Genomic DNA, 16,396 nt, shown 5'->3' with positions numbered 1-16,396 from the left:
CTTGACAAAAAAACACAACAAATTCCACCCCATTTAAGCCCGTAGCACTACGGCAGTCCCACTCTATGTTTGGAAAGTTAAAATCCCCTACTATGACAACCCTATTATTTTTGCAACTCTCCACAATCTCCCTGTTATATTTGTTCCTCTATTAGGGGGCCTTTAGTACGACCCCAACAAGGTGATCATCCCTTTCTTATTTCTCAGCTCCACCCATAAAGCCTCACTGGATGATCCCTCAGGAATTTCATCTCGGACAACTGCCATGATGTTCTTAAACGGAAATGCAGCTCCCCCTCCTCTCTCTCCTCCACCTCTATCCCACCCATAGCACCTGTACCCTGGAACACTGAGCTGCCGGTTCTGTCCCTCCCTTAGCCAGGTTTCTGTAATGGCTATAATATCCTAGTCTTGTATACTGGCCCTACTGTCATTGAATTCTGTCTCAACTTCCAGCCTCACTTCTAATTTGGATCCCACCCTGCCCCCCACCCCCCAAATCTAGTTTAAAGCCTCCCTGGCAGCACCAGCAAATCTGCCCACCAGGATATTGGTCCCCCTCCAGTTCAGGTGTAATCCGTCCCTCTTGTACAGGTCACCCCTGGCCCAAGAGATCCCAATGGTCCAAACAATCTGAACCCCTGCCCCCTGCACCAACCCTTCAGCCACATGTCCATCTGCTGGATCCTCCTATTGTCACCTTCACTGGCACTGGTAATCCAGAGATTACCACCCTCCACGTCCTGCTTTTTAACCTCTTTCCTAACTCCCTATATTCACTCCGCAGGACCTCATCCCTTTCTCTACCAGTCATTTATGCCAATGTCCACGACTCCTGGCTGCTCACCCTTCCCCTTGAGAATGTTCTGCAACCACTCAGGGACCCCCTCGACCCAGGCACCAGGGAGACAACACACCATCCTGGGGTCCCTCCTGCGGCCCCTTTTATTGTATGAGGATTTGAATAAAGGAATATGGGTGTCCTGCTACACTTCTACAGGCCCTTGGTAAAACCATACTTGGACTATTGTGTACAGTTCTGGTCTCTTGCTGTCGAGAATGTGCAGTGAAGATTCCCCAAAGTGGTTTTTGTGACAACAGGTCTGACACAGGAGAAAAGACTGTGTAGGCTGAGACAACAACGGTATCTTGGATCCATGGGGCCTGACAGGATGGATGTGGGGAGAGGGTTTCACCTCGCTGACGTATCTAGTACTGGGGTCATGTTTTCAGAATAAGGGGTGGGTTGTTTAGGACTGAGGCGGGGAGAAATGCCTTCACTCAGTGAGAGGTGAAACATTGGAACTCTCTTCCCCCAGGAGGGCTCAGTCATTGAATAGAGCTTGGTAGGTTTCTGGACATTCAAGGAATCGAGGGATCTGGGGAGAGTTGCCGGGGTGGAAGAGCAGTTACGACCTCAATGGTTTCTACTCCTTTGTGGAGCTGACGAGGTGCCACTTTGACTAGTTTGGGGAACTCTCATGAGCATGGGCAGGATTTTGTGCACAGCTGGAAGTTATGGGGTGAAGGTGAACACATGGGTGTGTATATGAGGTGAACATCACCTACCTCTGGGGGGTTGTCTGTGGCTGTGGGTGGAGCAGTGCTTGTTCACCTCCTTGGATCTTCAGCTGCAGCATTCAGCGGTGCCTGTCCTGTCACAAGGGGAGGTGCCCAGCACTGCACTGAGGTCTGACAGGAGTTATGGCACGGTAGTGTAGAGGATGGCGTAACGCTATTACAGCGCCAGCGACCTGGGTTCAATTCCGGCCGCTGTCTGTAAGGAGTTTGTACGTTCTCCCCGTGTCTGAACACTCTACGCAAGGATGCATTTCACTGTGTGTTTTGATGTACATGTGACTAATAAAGATACCTTAACCGCTTGTACTCTGGTCCCCTTGAGGAAAGGCCAGTGGTCCACTTGGTTTTAGGAATTGTTTGCACCTTTAAATGGATTTTCTACTGGAACCTCACAGCTCCTCCTCCACCATCTGGAGAACATTCTGATCGTTGCTGCCTTGGAGCGGATAACATCTTTCCTGTCTGAGCTCCACCGGCCGCACTTTTAGCCATTCACCAATCAGCAGCACAGTGACACCGAGGGCAGAGCCGCCGCCTCACAGCTCCAGAGATCCAGGTTTGATCCTGACCTCAGGGGCTGAGTTTGCACCTTCTTACTGTGACCGTGTGGGCTTCCCCCGGGTGATCCAGCTTCCTCCCACATCCCAAAGATGTGTGGGTCGGTGGGTTAATTGACCGCTGTAAATTGTCCCCAGTGTGTGGGTGAGGGGTAGAATCTGAGGGGGGGTTGATGGGAATGTGGGGAGAATAAAAAATGGAATTAGCATGGGATTGGTGTAAGTGGGTGGTTGATGGTCGGCACGGACTGGGTGGGCCGAAGGGCCTGTCTCTGTGTATCTCTCTCTCTAACTCTGTCTCTGTTAAATAAGTGAAAGAATGGGATGATGCGAATACTGAGAGCTAGCACGGACTCAATGGGCTGAATGTCCTCCTTCCAAACTGTAATGAAATTTAAATATATCAGCTGAACCTGTGTGCTCTAACCTACACTTTTCACAGTGCCACTAAAGGAAGGCAGCACCAACACGGACACACTGTTCTCTGCTTCTTCGGCTAAATTACGAATCAATCCCGGGAAAGGCTCAGTCACCAGCAGAGATTCTGGGAGCTACATTCTGCCAACTAGTACTGATGTGTGGTGTATATCTTACACCCCTCTCCCACCCAGTAACTAATTCCCTATCCGAGTCAATGGGTTGCCTCCAATTCCATTTCACCCCCCGTTTCTTTGTGTGGAGTTTTATTCAAAGTCTTTTAGAAGTCCACATAAATAGCATCCACAGACACGTAGAACTACAGGCAATACCCCAAGTGCAGACTAACCAAAGTTTTATACAACTGCAACATGACTTCCTGACTCTTCATGCCCCTGGTGATGAAGGCAAGCATGCCATATGCCTGCTTAACCACTTTACTAATTGCTGGCCACTTTCAGGGAGCTATGGAGTCGGACCACAGGATCCCTCTGCATGCCCTGCCACTAACTGTATACTTTCCCCTTACCTTGCACTTGCCCGGATTAAACTCCATCCACTACTTCTCTGCCGATAACTGTAACTGATCTACGTCCTGCTGCATCCTTTGACGACCTTCTTCACTGACTGCAACTCCCCCAGTTTTTGTGTCATCTGCAAACTTACTAACCGACCCATCTACAATTTTGTCCAAGTCATTTATATATATCACAAACAACAGAGGTTGCACATTGATCCCTGCAGAATATGACTGGTCACAGACCTCCAGCCAGAATAACACCCCTCCACCACTACCCTCTGTCTTATATGGACAAGCCCATTCTAAACCCAAACCACCAATTCACCATGCATCCTCATCTTCCTGATCAACATACCACGAGGGATCTTGTCAAATGCCTTACTAAAGTCCACAGAGACAACACCCACTACCCTATCCACATCAATAACCTTGGTCACCTCCTCAAAAAGCTCAATCAAGTTAGTAAGACATGAGCTGCCCCACACAAAGCCATGCTGACTGTCCTTAATTAGCCCACGTTCTCCCAAATGTGAGTAAATCCTATCCCTAAAAATCCTCTCCAACAGCTTCCCTACCACTGACGTGAGACTCGCCAGCATGTAATTTCCTGGATTATCCCTATTTTCCTTCTTAAACAAAGGAACAACAGTGGCTACTCTCCAATCTTCTGGGACCTTACCTGTGGCGAGAGAGGACACAAAGATCTTGGTCAAGGCCCCAGCAATCTCATCTCTTGCCTCTCGTAGTAACCTGGGGTTTATCCGATCAGGCCCTGGGGACTTATCCACCTTAACATTCTTCAAGAGACCCAACACCACCTCTTTCTTTATCTCAACATGCCCTATTACACTGGAATACCCCACACTGCTCTCACTATCTCCATGTCCTTCTCCTTAGTGAATACCAGTACAAAGTGCTTCAGCTACCTTCTGACATAAGTCACCTGCACTGGGTAAGTTATGACCCGTCCCTTACCTAGAATACACCAGCTCCCAGTTTTGCACAACCCGAGCAGATTGTGTGGTCAAGTTTCTCTATGGGTTTCAAACGGCACCTTGTGACCCACTGCCAGGAAGGGCCAGTGCCTGTGCTGGCATGTCATGGGAGGGTTGATGATTAGAGGCATGAATCCACCTGTGTCTCCTTGCTCTATGACAGATGATGCGGTATGGTATATAAGCACAGATATGCAGTTGGGTTACTGTTACTTCATGCAGCATTATGCACTTGTACACAGTGCATATGGACATGTCAATGTAAGATATCATGAAGTATTCAAGTAACGTGATACATACCCCTCCAAACTCTGCATCCCAAGGCCATTGAAAGGCTCCCTCCCAAATAAATCAATAAAGATCTCTTCAAGTTGTGGGACAGGGTCCAACTGTGTTGCATTCTGTCCTATTTTGTACAAATATTGCCTTTAAATATAAAAAAAGTGTGGATTAAGGCAGAGACAGGCCCTTGCACCCAATAGCACATTCCTTTTGCACTGTGGAATCTAATTTGTTATCTTCACCTTTCTTCTTGTATTCCTTCCTTGCTAATCCTCCATCATTATTCTGTGAATTGTGCTTTCTCGTGTACCTCCTTGACCATCCATGGCTTGTGGTTACCTGGCACTCCACTGTCACATCATCGCCTTACTTTGGCTCAGTTTCACGTTGTGTGATCTATCTGTGACCTCTGATCCACTCCTCTCCATGGCTCTCTCTGTGTCCAGTTGTGATATTGTCCTTTTTATGCCTCGTGCCCTCTAAGATGTTCTGCCCAGGCTGTTACACTGCTGTGGTTGTTGGGTGGGATGTCAAAGCTGTGACTCGGCCTTGCTGACAAAGTATAGTGGACTCACAAAGCCAGTCAGTGATTCTGGTTTAAGCAGGTCACCAGCCAAATGGGCAAGTGTCAAAAGTGTTTCACTAACAACCCCCACCCCTCACCCCACACTGTGCACCCTTGCGCTCCCTTGCGCTCTGTTAAACCAAGTAAAGAGCAAGAATAGGATTATTAGCCACAACTTGATACCAAGTGTCACCACTGCAGACCAACGAGGCAGGCCCAAGCCTCCCCAGTCACCTCTATCAGTTCCCACCCCAGCGGAGACTGGGGAGGGAACAGGGGGCCACTGGGCAGAAATCGTGGTGGGCAGCATGAAGTTCCACTTGGGAAAATACTGCCCTAATCGGTTCGGTGAGGTCATGTAGCATTGCTCAGCAGTTACTGAAAGCTGCACACGTCATTCCTCAACCAGCCACACGTAGTTGATCGGCCTTACAGTACTGACGGGCCAAACTGGGCACAGGAGCTGCTGATGGGAGGCACAGACACTGCCTCTCGTGGGTGGAAGCTGCTGAGAGCCTACAGCGTTGCAGCTACCAGAAGAACAGCTGAACTGGTGTCAGCCGGCGGCTCTCTTGCTGCTGTGGGCTGATAGTTTCCGTCAGACAGCACAACTGGCTGCTGAAATTCCCGAGGGAGCACACATCTGTAGAAGCAGCCAAAACTGATGGCACACCCAAGGGGGAGACACTCAGAGGTTGGTTAAGAGGGAAGTCTTAAGCAAGGCAACCAATAGGAGAGGGAGGTGGAGAGGTGTAGGAAAGAAATTCCCAAGCTGGAGGCGTGGCCACTGATGATGAACCATTGAAGTCACGTGGACAATGGGTGTCCAGCCAATCAGTCAATATGTTAACAGCCCTTGGAAGATGAGAGGTGGAGCCTTAGACAACCAAAGATATTGTGATCAATCATTAACTAACAATCATTCTTTAAGAAAAGAAATCCCACAAAGAACTTTGAAGAACATCTGGTGCTTCCTACCTGGGGAGGATTGTGTGACCAGGACGTAAGTGCGGAGAGTGATGTCAGCAGAACCTCCGGACTCCAAGGGAATAGGATGGGTGTGGAAGTGTCTGAGCATATCGAGGATGGACTGAAACCAGAGGTGCTGAACGTGGCACTGGCCGGTTTCATTCACAGACAGGCGGAGGTGCTGGAGAAATCAGAAGGGAGATGGTTACGGAGGGAAGCAGCTGGACATCGACCTGCCAGCAGGTGGGTTCTCAGCTTCACACAATGTCCTCTGTGACACCTGCCCCTTCTGTCACCCATCCAATCCATTTTAAAATTCTGACTTGGTCTCTGCTGCACTAATTGGTGCACTCCACAGCCTCTGCAATGTGCTCACTCACTGCCACACAGGAGGCCATTCAGCCCAACAGGTACATGCTCTGCATTCAGTAGAGCAATGAATCAGTCCCATTCCTGCTCTCCATTTCCTTTCTCACATCCCATCAACATGCCTCCCTCACCCTTCCGACTCTCTCCTTCTTACCCACACTGGGGGTAATTTACAGCGGCCAATTAACCTGACAGCACACCTTCAGGATGTGGGAGGGAAGTGGAGCACCCGGGGGACACCACACAGAGACAGAAGGAGTACACAAACTCACACAGACAGCGCTGCTGGTCCGCAAGGAGCCAGGGTCACAGAGCGTGAGGCAGCAGCACCACCCGTGGCACCATGGTACTGCCCCCCACCCCACACAAACAATAAGTTCTCTTGTTTCCTGCTCTGCCCCTTGCAGTTAATCTGACATCCCTGCACTGGAACCACACCCTGCCCTTTCCACAGCTCTGGCACATCAGCCTGCACCACATACTCTTCACATGGTGGCTGGGGTGTAGGCCAGCGGCTGGTGCCAGGACAGCACAGACACAGGCCCTTCGGCCCATCAAGTCCATGCCAGCCATTAAATAAACATCTATACTAGTCCCATTTACCAGCACTTAGTCCATAGCCTCTCTGCCTTGGTGATTCAAATGCTCGTCTAGATACCTCTTAAATGTTGTGGGAGTCTCTGCCTCCATCACCTCCTCAGGCAGTGAGTTCCAGATTCCAATCTCCCTCTGGGTGAAAAAATTCTTCCAGAGATCCCCTCTAAACATTTTACTATCCTATTCCTTCTCCTGAACCCATCTGCTCTAGTCCTAGGTACCTGTGCTGCAGGGAAACCTTTCCCCTCAGAGTAACGCTCCACTTATCCAGAATATGGGCGGGCACAGTGGTGTAGCAGTTAGCGTAACGCTATTACAGCGCCAGCGACCTGGGTTCAATTCCGGCCGCTGTCTGTAAGGAGTTTGTATGTTCTCCCCGTGTCTGCGTGAGTTTCCTCTGGGTGCTCCGGTTTCCTCCCACATTCTAAAGACGTACGGGTTAGGAAGTTGTGGGCATGCTATGTTGGTGCCGGAAGCGTGGCGACACTTGCGGGCTGCCCCCAGGACACTCTACGCAAAAGGTGTATTTCACTGTGTGTTTTGATGCACGTGTGAGTAATAAAGAAATCTGATCTTACTAGAGGCCTCAGTGGTGCTGGTCTGACAGATTATCTCGACTATGGGCTGTTATTCTAATAACCCAGCACATATTTAATTCGTTTTTTAAACATTTTACACAATTATATAATAAATTTTCCAGTGCGTCAAGTGAGTTTAAAGGGAGCTTGAGAACTGGGAACCCAGAAAGGGAGGGGTCATCAGGATTAAATTCCAACAGCCATTGCTCTGCTCATTTTACCAATTAATCAATGTTCCTGTGCTGGACTGTTCTATGTTCAATATCATTCTGTAGCCTAGGACCTGCTCCTCACACTCAACAGCACCATCAACCTTCGTTTCATCTGCTAACTTACTAATCATATTTAAATGAATAATCATACTTAAGCAGTTGACTTACTGTCATTTAAAACTGAGGTACACAGGGATCCAATCACAGAAACAACCCTCCACCATCACACTCTGCCTGTTACCAAACCAGTTCTGAATTCAATTTGCCACCTTGTCCTGGATCCCATTGTTATCTTTTCAAAGAAAAATAATCAATCAAATTCATCAGATAGGATCTCCCTAGACAAAACCACACTGGCCATTTGTGATCAGTCCATAGCTTTTCCTGTGCAGATTAATTCTGACCCTTCGAAGTTTTTCCAATAATTTTCCTTTCGTCAGGTTTTGCTCATCTTCATAGGAAGGATGTGAGGGCGTTGGAGGGGGTCCAGAGGAGGCTCCTGTGGTGGGGGATTGCAGCTTCGAGGATAGATCAGAGGCGCTGGGAATGCTTTCTTTGGAGGACAGAAGGATGAGAGGCAACATCTAGGAAAGCAGCTAAAGAAGTTGCGTCTGTATTCTTCGGCGTTTAAAAGGGTGAGGGGTGATCTTATTAAAACATAAGGGGGCATGACAGGGTAGGTGTCAAGATGCTTCGGCTGGTGGGAGGGGCTTGAATGAGGGGACATAGACACAGGATCAAGGGGCAGTCATTTAACACGGAGGAACTGGGAACTTCTTCTGGCGGGGCGGGGGGGGTGGGGTGGGGGCGGGGGGTGAATCTCCGGAATGCTCCACCCCACAGGATTGTGGAAGCTCGATCATTTGGGATGTACTTAAAGAGCAGGTTGATAAATCTTTGAAAAATCAAGAAATTGAGGTACAAGAGGAAGAGGCACAGAGGAGGAGATGATACCTGGGGCAGATCAGCCATGATCACATTGAACGGTGGGGCAGGCTTGAGGGGCCGAGTGGCCTCCTCCTGGTGCCCCCTAGATGGACAGGTCCAGGGCACAGGTCACTGGCCCAAAGGGGACGAGAATTAATGGTGACCTGAGGGAATGCAACATGTGTTTGGAATCTAGAACGCACGGCCTGCAGATGTGGTGGAGACCGGTTCCACTGTGGCCTTCAGGAGGGAATTGGATAAATACAGTATATACAGTATATGTAGAGAGACCGAATAACATGTTTCCGTGATTTATTCATTGATAACTGTTTTTTATCTTTTGAACAGTTGTCTAATAAATACGATCTGCCTAGATCATATTTTTTTTGCTATTTACAGATTAGAAATTTTTTAAAAGTTACTTTACCTTCTTTTCCGACTCCATATAAAATTGAAATTACGGAAAAAATTTTAGGCTTTAATCCCTATCAGAAGGGCCTGATAGCAATAATCTATGATCTAATAATGAAAATATGTCCAGAGGAACTTGATAAAATTAAGAATGAATGGGAAAGAGAACTCCAGATACTTTTACCCACAGAGACATGGAAGAAAATTCTTCAATTAGTTAATACATCTTCAATGTGTGCCAGACACTCGCTGATAAAATTTAAGGTGGTTCACAGGACCCATATGTCCAAGGACAAGTTAGCCCGTTTTTGTCACCATATAAATCCTATATGTGATAGATGTAATTCAGAGGTGGCTTCCCTGACACATATGTTTTGGTCCTGTCCTCTTCTGGAAAAATATTGGAAAGACATTTTCAACATTATTTCATCTGTATTGAACATTGATTTACAACCTCATCCTATCACTGCAATTTTTGGGCTACCAATGATGGAATCTGGCCACTTATCTGCTGCTGCTGCTTGTCGTATGACTGCCTTTGTTACATTAATGGCCAAGCGATCCATTTTGTTTAAATGGAAGGATCCAATACCTCCCACTACTTTTCAATGGTTTTCTCAAACTATATCATGTTTAAACTTAGAAAAAATTAGGAGTGGCACTGTGGATTCTTCGCTTAAATTTGAGGAAGTTTGGAGTCCACTCATTCAACATTTTCATATGATATAAACTGACCTTTCTCAGATCCCTCTCAACAACCCTTGAATACAAAGGAGCGGAATTGACGACATAATAATGTTTTTTTCTTTTTAATTGAAGAAATATCAGTCCGGTGAAGATTTTGGGGTTTTTTTTGGTTTATTATCAATTTTTTTTGATTTGGGGGTTCTTTCATATAATTAAATTTCATTTCTTTTCAATCTTTCCTTTGTTCACTTAATAAGAGAACAGGAGGTCTAGATTACTTTTTTTTACTCCTTGTGATTATGTATTTTAACCGTTATGATTGCTATCCTGATCTCTCTGCACCATATGTAGAATTACTAATGTTAGATATATTATTTTGTACTAATTTGAAAATTAATAAAAAGATTGAAAAAGAAAGAGAGAGCGAGAGAAAGAGAGAGGGAGAGACATTGATGTAGTCATGGAGACACACAGCACAGAAACAGGCCCTTCGGCCCACCTTGTCCATGCCGACCATCGTGGCCACCAATACTAATCCCATTCACCAGCACTTGCCCAGAGAAGTGCTGTCACGGTCCGCCTCCACACCTTCTCTGGCAGTGACTTCAACATTGCAACCACCTTCTGGTGAAAGTTTTTCTCCTCAGACCTAAGCCTCTTACTCCTCACCATAAACCTTTGCCCTCTGGTTTTAAACATCTCCAAGATGGGGAAAGGTTTCTGAATTTCCAGAGGAGTCACAAGAGACTGCAGATGGTGCTGACCCACTGAATTCCTGCAGCAGATTGTTCATTTCTCAATATCCATCCTATCCCATAGTTTTGCACACCTCCATCAGGTCCCTCCTCAGCCTCCTCCGCTCCAAGGAAAACAAACCCAGCCTCTTTACTGAAACACTCCATCCCAGGCAACACCCTGGTGAATCTCCTCTGCACTCTCTCCAGTACAATCCTATAGTGTGGTGATCAGAACTGCTTATGATATTTAGCTGTGACCTCACCAATGTTTTATAAAATTACACCCAGCTCTTATACTCCATGCCCTGGCTACTGAAGCATCCTTCAGCCCCTATCGACCTACCGATGCTGTCACCTTCAGAGACCTTTGGACTTGTACACTATGTTCACTCTGCTCTTCGATACTCTCTGGAGCCCTGCCATTCACTGCACATTCCCACCCTCATTAGATCTTCCAAGATGCCTCTCACTTATCAGGATTAGATTCCACCTGTTCTGCGAACGTAGCTGGGGAAAATGTGCGAGGCTGTGGAAGGAACAAGCGAGTGGCTGTGGAAGGAACAAGCGAGTGGCTCTGATAGGGAGCCAGCATGGACATGGGACCTAATGGCCTCCTCCTGTACAGTGACCATTCTATGATGGTGCTCCAGCTTTCTCTGCACCTGCTCTCGCTCTCCCAGTTCCTCCTGTCCTGCTGAAGTCTTGACCATAGCCAACTTTCTGGTGAATTGCAGAAAGGCAAAACCAGCTGCCGTAAACATTAACCAGTCTGAACACCTCTGCATTGTTTAAAATGGCACAAACGCTGGGAATAGAAATCAGTGGGAAACATATTCCATCGCATGGAAATGTTCAACAAACTGTCAGCTACCCGTCGGGAGTTCCAGTCCTTTGGGCGGGGGGCAGGGGTGAAGCACAGTACAATAGCAGCCCACTTCTTTTGTAAACCTGTCAAATTTCAATGAAATCCTTGCCCATTTTTGACAAGATAGGAACAAAGATCACTTTTCTTTGATTTATGCAAGATTCGAAAGGTGTAATCTGAATTTATTTATAATCCATCCCAGGAGGGAGCTGCAGCCGAGGTGGGGCTCTGGCCTTTCGATGGTGTGCACTGCTCCACCCTTACCTTGGCTTTGCCCTGGAAGTTGAAGGTCAGCACGTACTCCCCCGGTCGCGTCTCGCTCTGCCGAATGACAAAGAGACCGTGGCTCCTCCTGCCTCCGGCCAGCACCAGCTGGGCAGCTTTGATCCGCGGCAGAGTCCCGTGGAACCAGGGGTAGTTGGACAGCAGCATCTCCGACACTGGCAGCTCCTTCTCATCTATGGGTTGGAAAAGGTGATCCAGTTTCAGCAGACGTTGGGAGTGTGGAGGCATCCCACCCAAAGGCAGCCGTGGTTTGTACACAGTAGGCAGCTCAGCCTCACCCAGGCCCAGAGGACAGGGAGCCAATCACAACTTGGGCAGGGTGGGGTCGCCCACCGTCACAGCATCCCCAGGGCAATGGCCATTCCCCCACACCACAGCTGAACCGTGACTCCTCAGTGCCCACCACCAATGGTCAACCAAACTTACCACTTCCACTTAAGGCCATGACTGACCAGCACTAACGAGAGTTGTGGCAGGAAGCTCCAAACTTTGACCACCTTTGTGCAGAGAAACATTTCCCTGCTTTATGCCTGAAGTCCCTTCACCCAAGATCCTAACCTCAAATGCCAGGACAGCTCTCTCCACCCTTACTGCCCTGGTAAACTTTGATCAGGCTTCAGTGTTCCAGGGGTCACTCTCCTGCTCCCTGTCATCTCTATCATCACTCCTGGTGTTCCACACAACAGCTTGGTGGGTCCACGCTGAGCTCTCTCCCGCAGTCCCACTCACTCTATGGGTGAGGTAAACCTGCTTCTCCTCTGAGCCCAGCCCCCAAATATAAAAGGCACAACTTGAATATCATTCTCACCTGTTCAATGACATATGGACCCCAAGTTTCTCTTGACCTCCACTGTGTTTAGTTTTCCATGGTTTAAAAAACACTCTGTTCTGTCCAGCTCAGGCCCAAGGTGAATGTCACAAATGTATGCAGACTGAAATCCACAGCTTCACCCCAACAGAGTGACCCCGCTGTTGTAACACAGGATGAAGGTAGGAGTCAGCACAGCACTCAAATCTGCTCCATTTCAATCCTTCACCTGTGGCTACATAGACAGAGAGTGAAACTGAGGGAAGCCACAGATACTTGTGAGGAAGAGGAACAGAGACATAAGTGGGAGAAGAGGAAGGAGCCTACGGGCCACGACTGAACTAGGACTAGAGTTTCCACTGCTCCACACACCTCCCTTCAGTACCAGCCTGTTCTATGTAACCTCCGTGGTGGCCCTGGCCTGTCCTCTGGGCGACGCATGCACATACACACCCACACACCATTCCCCTCCCTCTCTTCCTCCCCAAACCCTTCTTCCGATCCCCAATGTCCTGACTTCTGACGGTATACCCCTCCCTCCCCAACCGTCTGCCAACAGCCCACCTGGTATGGGATGGTGGTTTGTGAGAGCTTTAGCAAGAGCATGCAGAGGAAGTGTTTAGTACAAGTAAACATGGAAGCAGGGACACTCTCATGGTGGCACAGTGTCTTGTGTCTGTCTTCATGGTGGAGGACACACACAGCAGAGCAGAGCTGGTGGGAAACCAAGGTTTGGAAAAGCGTGAGGAACTTAAAATAATTAGTATTTGTGAAGTAACAGTACTGGAGCCAATGCACTTCACAGCCTTTCTCGCAAGTGCTGGAATGTAGGAAGGGCAGCTGCAAATTTGAGCACAGCAAGATCCCACAGACAGCAATGTGATGTGAGGAAATAATCTGTTTGCATGACATTGATGAGAAATAAATGTTGTCAGAGCATGGGGAAGAACTTCTCTTCTCCAGCATGACACAGGAATGGTTCATGTTCACCTTAAACTTCCCATCTGAAAACCTTGAGAGTGGGACTTGGACCCACAACCTTCCAACTGAGACAACAATACCAACAACCAGTGATAAAAGTTGATCTTCCAGAATCCCAACATTTAAACATGGTCTCCTTGGACTGACAGGTGAAAAATCTGAGTGCACTATTGAAGAGGGGGTGTAGGGAAACACAGACCATTCGGCCAGTCATCTCTGGGGGCAAGTGCTGGGGTCCATGAGTGGTCTCCAAGTGATCACCAGGGGAGAGGGGAGAGAATTCACACGGCAGTTCTCCAAGGTTTAATTGAAAGTCGATAAGGGGGAGCCAGTGGACGTAGGATATTTGGATTTTCAATAAGCATCAAATGTGGTTGGAAGCAATGAGGATTCCTGAGGCATTACCTCAGCACAGATTGTCAATTAATGGCCAAAAAAAGACAGTAAAATAAAATCAATGGCTCATTTTCAGGATGGCCGGGAACCAAACGGGTGCAAGACAGAGGTGCCTGATTGTTGAAACAACTTGCTGCAATTATTTTAGTCTGACCGGAACTGGAGTAGTGTGTACAGATGTGGTGTCCTTACCCAAACAAGGACACACTTGCCTGACAGGTGTTTCCTAGACTCCGAGCAGGTGAGCCCACACTCTGAAGCTGAGAAGGATAGAGGTGATCTAATTGAAGTGCACAAAATTCTCAAGATGGCCTGACAGGTTAGATGCTGAGAGGCTCTTTCCGGATAACAGTTTCTGGATAAAAGTTGACCATTTAGAACTGAGAAAAGGAAAAAAAATCCTTGCTCAGAAGGCTACAGCTCAGTGGAACAGTGGGCTGATTCCACAGTTAATGAACTGTTCACACAGTGAGATCAAAGGGAGTCGTGGAGCAGTTTCACCAAACGTGAAGCAGGTTCAAGTGGTCTGTGCTCTGCTCCCACCATCTCAGCTGCCCTTCCCTCCACCCACTCTTGCTTTTGTTTTAGGGATGTTTTTACAGGCTTTTGGAACATGTCAGACACAGATGGTGCAGCAGTTAGTGCTGCTGCCGCTTTTGTTTTAGGGATGTTTTTACAGGCTTTTGGAACATGTCAGACACAGATGGTGCAGCAGTTAGTGCTGCTGCCTCACACCTCCAGAAACCGGGGTCAATCCTGACTTCTAGTGCAGTCAGTGTGGAGTCTGCATGTTCTCCCTGTGACCCTGTGGGTTTCATAGAACATAGAACAGTGCAGCACAGGACAGGCCCTTCGGACCACAATGTTGTGCCGAACTAATTAAACCAATGACTCCCAATTCATTTAATCCCCCTTTCCTGCACTTTGACCATATCCCTCCCTTCTCTGCATATTCATTAGCTTATATAAGAGTCTCTTAAATGCTCCTATGCTATCTTCCACCACCACCCCGGCAGTGGATTCCAGGCACCCACCACGCTCTGTGTAAAAGAAACTTGCCCCACACATCTCCTTTGAACTTACCCCCTCTCACCTTAAATGCATGCCCCTTAGTATTAGACATTTCAATCCTGGGAAAAAAATACCGACTGTCTACTCTATCTGTGCCTCTCATAATTATATAAACTTCTATCAGGTCCCCTCAACCTCCGCTGCTCCAGAGAAAACAACCCAAGTCTGTCCATCCTCTCCTTACAGCACATGTCCTCTAATCCAGGTGGCATCCTGGTAAACCTCTTCTGCACCCTCTCCAAAGCCTCCACATCCTTCCTGTAATGGGGCGACCAGAATTGAAAGCAATACTCCAGATGCGGCCTAACCAGAGGTTTATAAAGCTGTAACATAACTTCCTGACTCTTGAACTCAATGCCTCGACTAATAAAGGCAAGCATGCCGTACGCCTTCTTTACCACCCGATCAACCTGTGCGGCCACTTTTAGGGAGCCATGTACCTGGACCCCAAGATCCCTCTGTTCATCAACAGTTAAGGATCCTTCCATTAACTCTCCCTTTACATTGGATCTCCCAAAGTGGAGCAAGTTCACACTTGCCCAGCTTAAACTCCATCTGCCACTCCTCTGCCCATATCAGCGACTGATCTGTATCCCGCTGTATCCTTTGGCATCTTCTATGCAATCCACAACGCCACCCATCTTTGTGCTGTCTGCAAACGTACTCACCTACCCTACCACATTGTATATACGACAAACAACAGAGGTCCCAGTACAGATCCCTGTGGAACACCACTCAGGAAACCTCCATCCGTGTGCTCTGGGTTCCTCCCACATTCTAAAGGTGTGTGTGTGGGGGGAGGGGTAGTTGGCTGCTGTAAATTGCCCATTGCAGCTGGATGGTAGAATCTGGGAGGAGTTGCTGGGATGAGGTTACAGGGAAAACTACTGGGAGGATGGGATTAATACAGAACAAACGACTGGGCAAACGTCCAACGACAGCAAGCACAAGCTTTAATAGGTAAATGAGATTACGTTGGTAGAGCTCATGTGATCAGGTGACACTTGGTCAGGTGATTGGAGCATCAGTGATGTCCCTTGTCCGTCATCTCCTCCAGACCTGAACCTAACTACAGACGATATTGGAATTCACAGTCTGAAGAGTTCTATGGAGTTACCTTTTATCACACAGACAGTGGGGGTATCTGGGCCACAGCTCACCCCTTCAACAGATCTCTGGCGCTGCAACCTCTTCAGGTGAGAACTCCCAATAATTCTGGGCCATCTGCGGGGAACAGGAGAGCCTGGGTGCTCAGGGTTGTGATGGTTCAGCTTTTCATTGTCTTCCACGGTGACAACAGGTGTCCCTACACATCACCAGGCTCCAGCCATCCTGCTCCTTACTGGTCAAGTGTGTGATTTTGTACCTTTTATCCCTTGTACCTGCTTAGCGTCTGCTGTTATTCTCAAAACAATTCCTTCAGTTATCACTTTTCGCTAGGAAAAAGATTCAGCTGGATTTATCAAGGTTCAGGTGTAAGCAAGTCCATATCCAACACTCGCTTCAAAAATAACACATTGCAGCATAAGTAGGAGAGAGGGAGAGAGAGATCACCCTCGGGTGAGCAGGGGTGTAACGGAGAGAGC

General features: G+C 47.9%; 1 protein-coding gene across 7 annotated transcripts in view; it reads right to left on the bottom strand.

The window, feature by feature from the left end:
* LOC127581246 (SH2B adapter protein 2) overlaps positions 1 to 16,396 on the bottom strand; it is a 120,666-nt gene that overhangs the window by 14,445 nt on the left and 89,825 nt on the right. For all 7 annotated transcript variants that reach the window (XM_052035441.1, XM_052035439.1, XM_052035443.1 and 4 more), the window contains 2 exons: positions 11,534 to 11,727; positions 5,896 to 6,067 (listed from right to left, as the gene is read on the bottom strand). In XM_052035441.1, the coding sequence (XP_051891401.1) occupies positions 5,896 to 6,067; positions 11,534 to 11,727 (366 nt within the window). The remainder of the gene's footprint in view (positions 1 to 5,895; positions 6,068 to 11,533; positions 11,728 to 16,396) is intronic.

This window comes from Pristis pectinata, chromosome 21 (genome assembly GCF_009764475.1).
Source record: "Pristis pectinata isolate sPriPec2 chromosome 21, sPriPec2.1.pri, whole genome shotgun sequence".
NCBI lineage: Eukaryota > Metazoa > Chordata > Chondrichthyes > Rhinopristiformes > Pristidae > Pristis > Pristis pectinata.
This window is presented reverse-complemented; position numbering and strand designations above follow the sequence as displayed.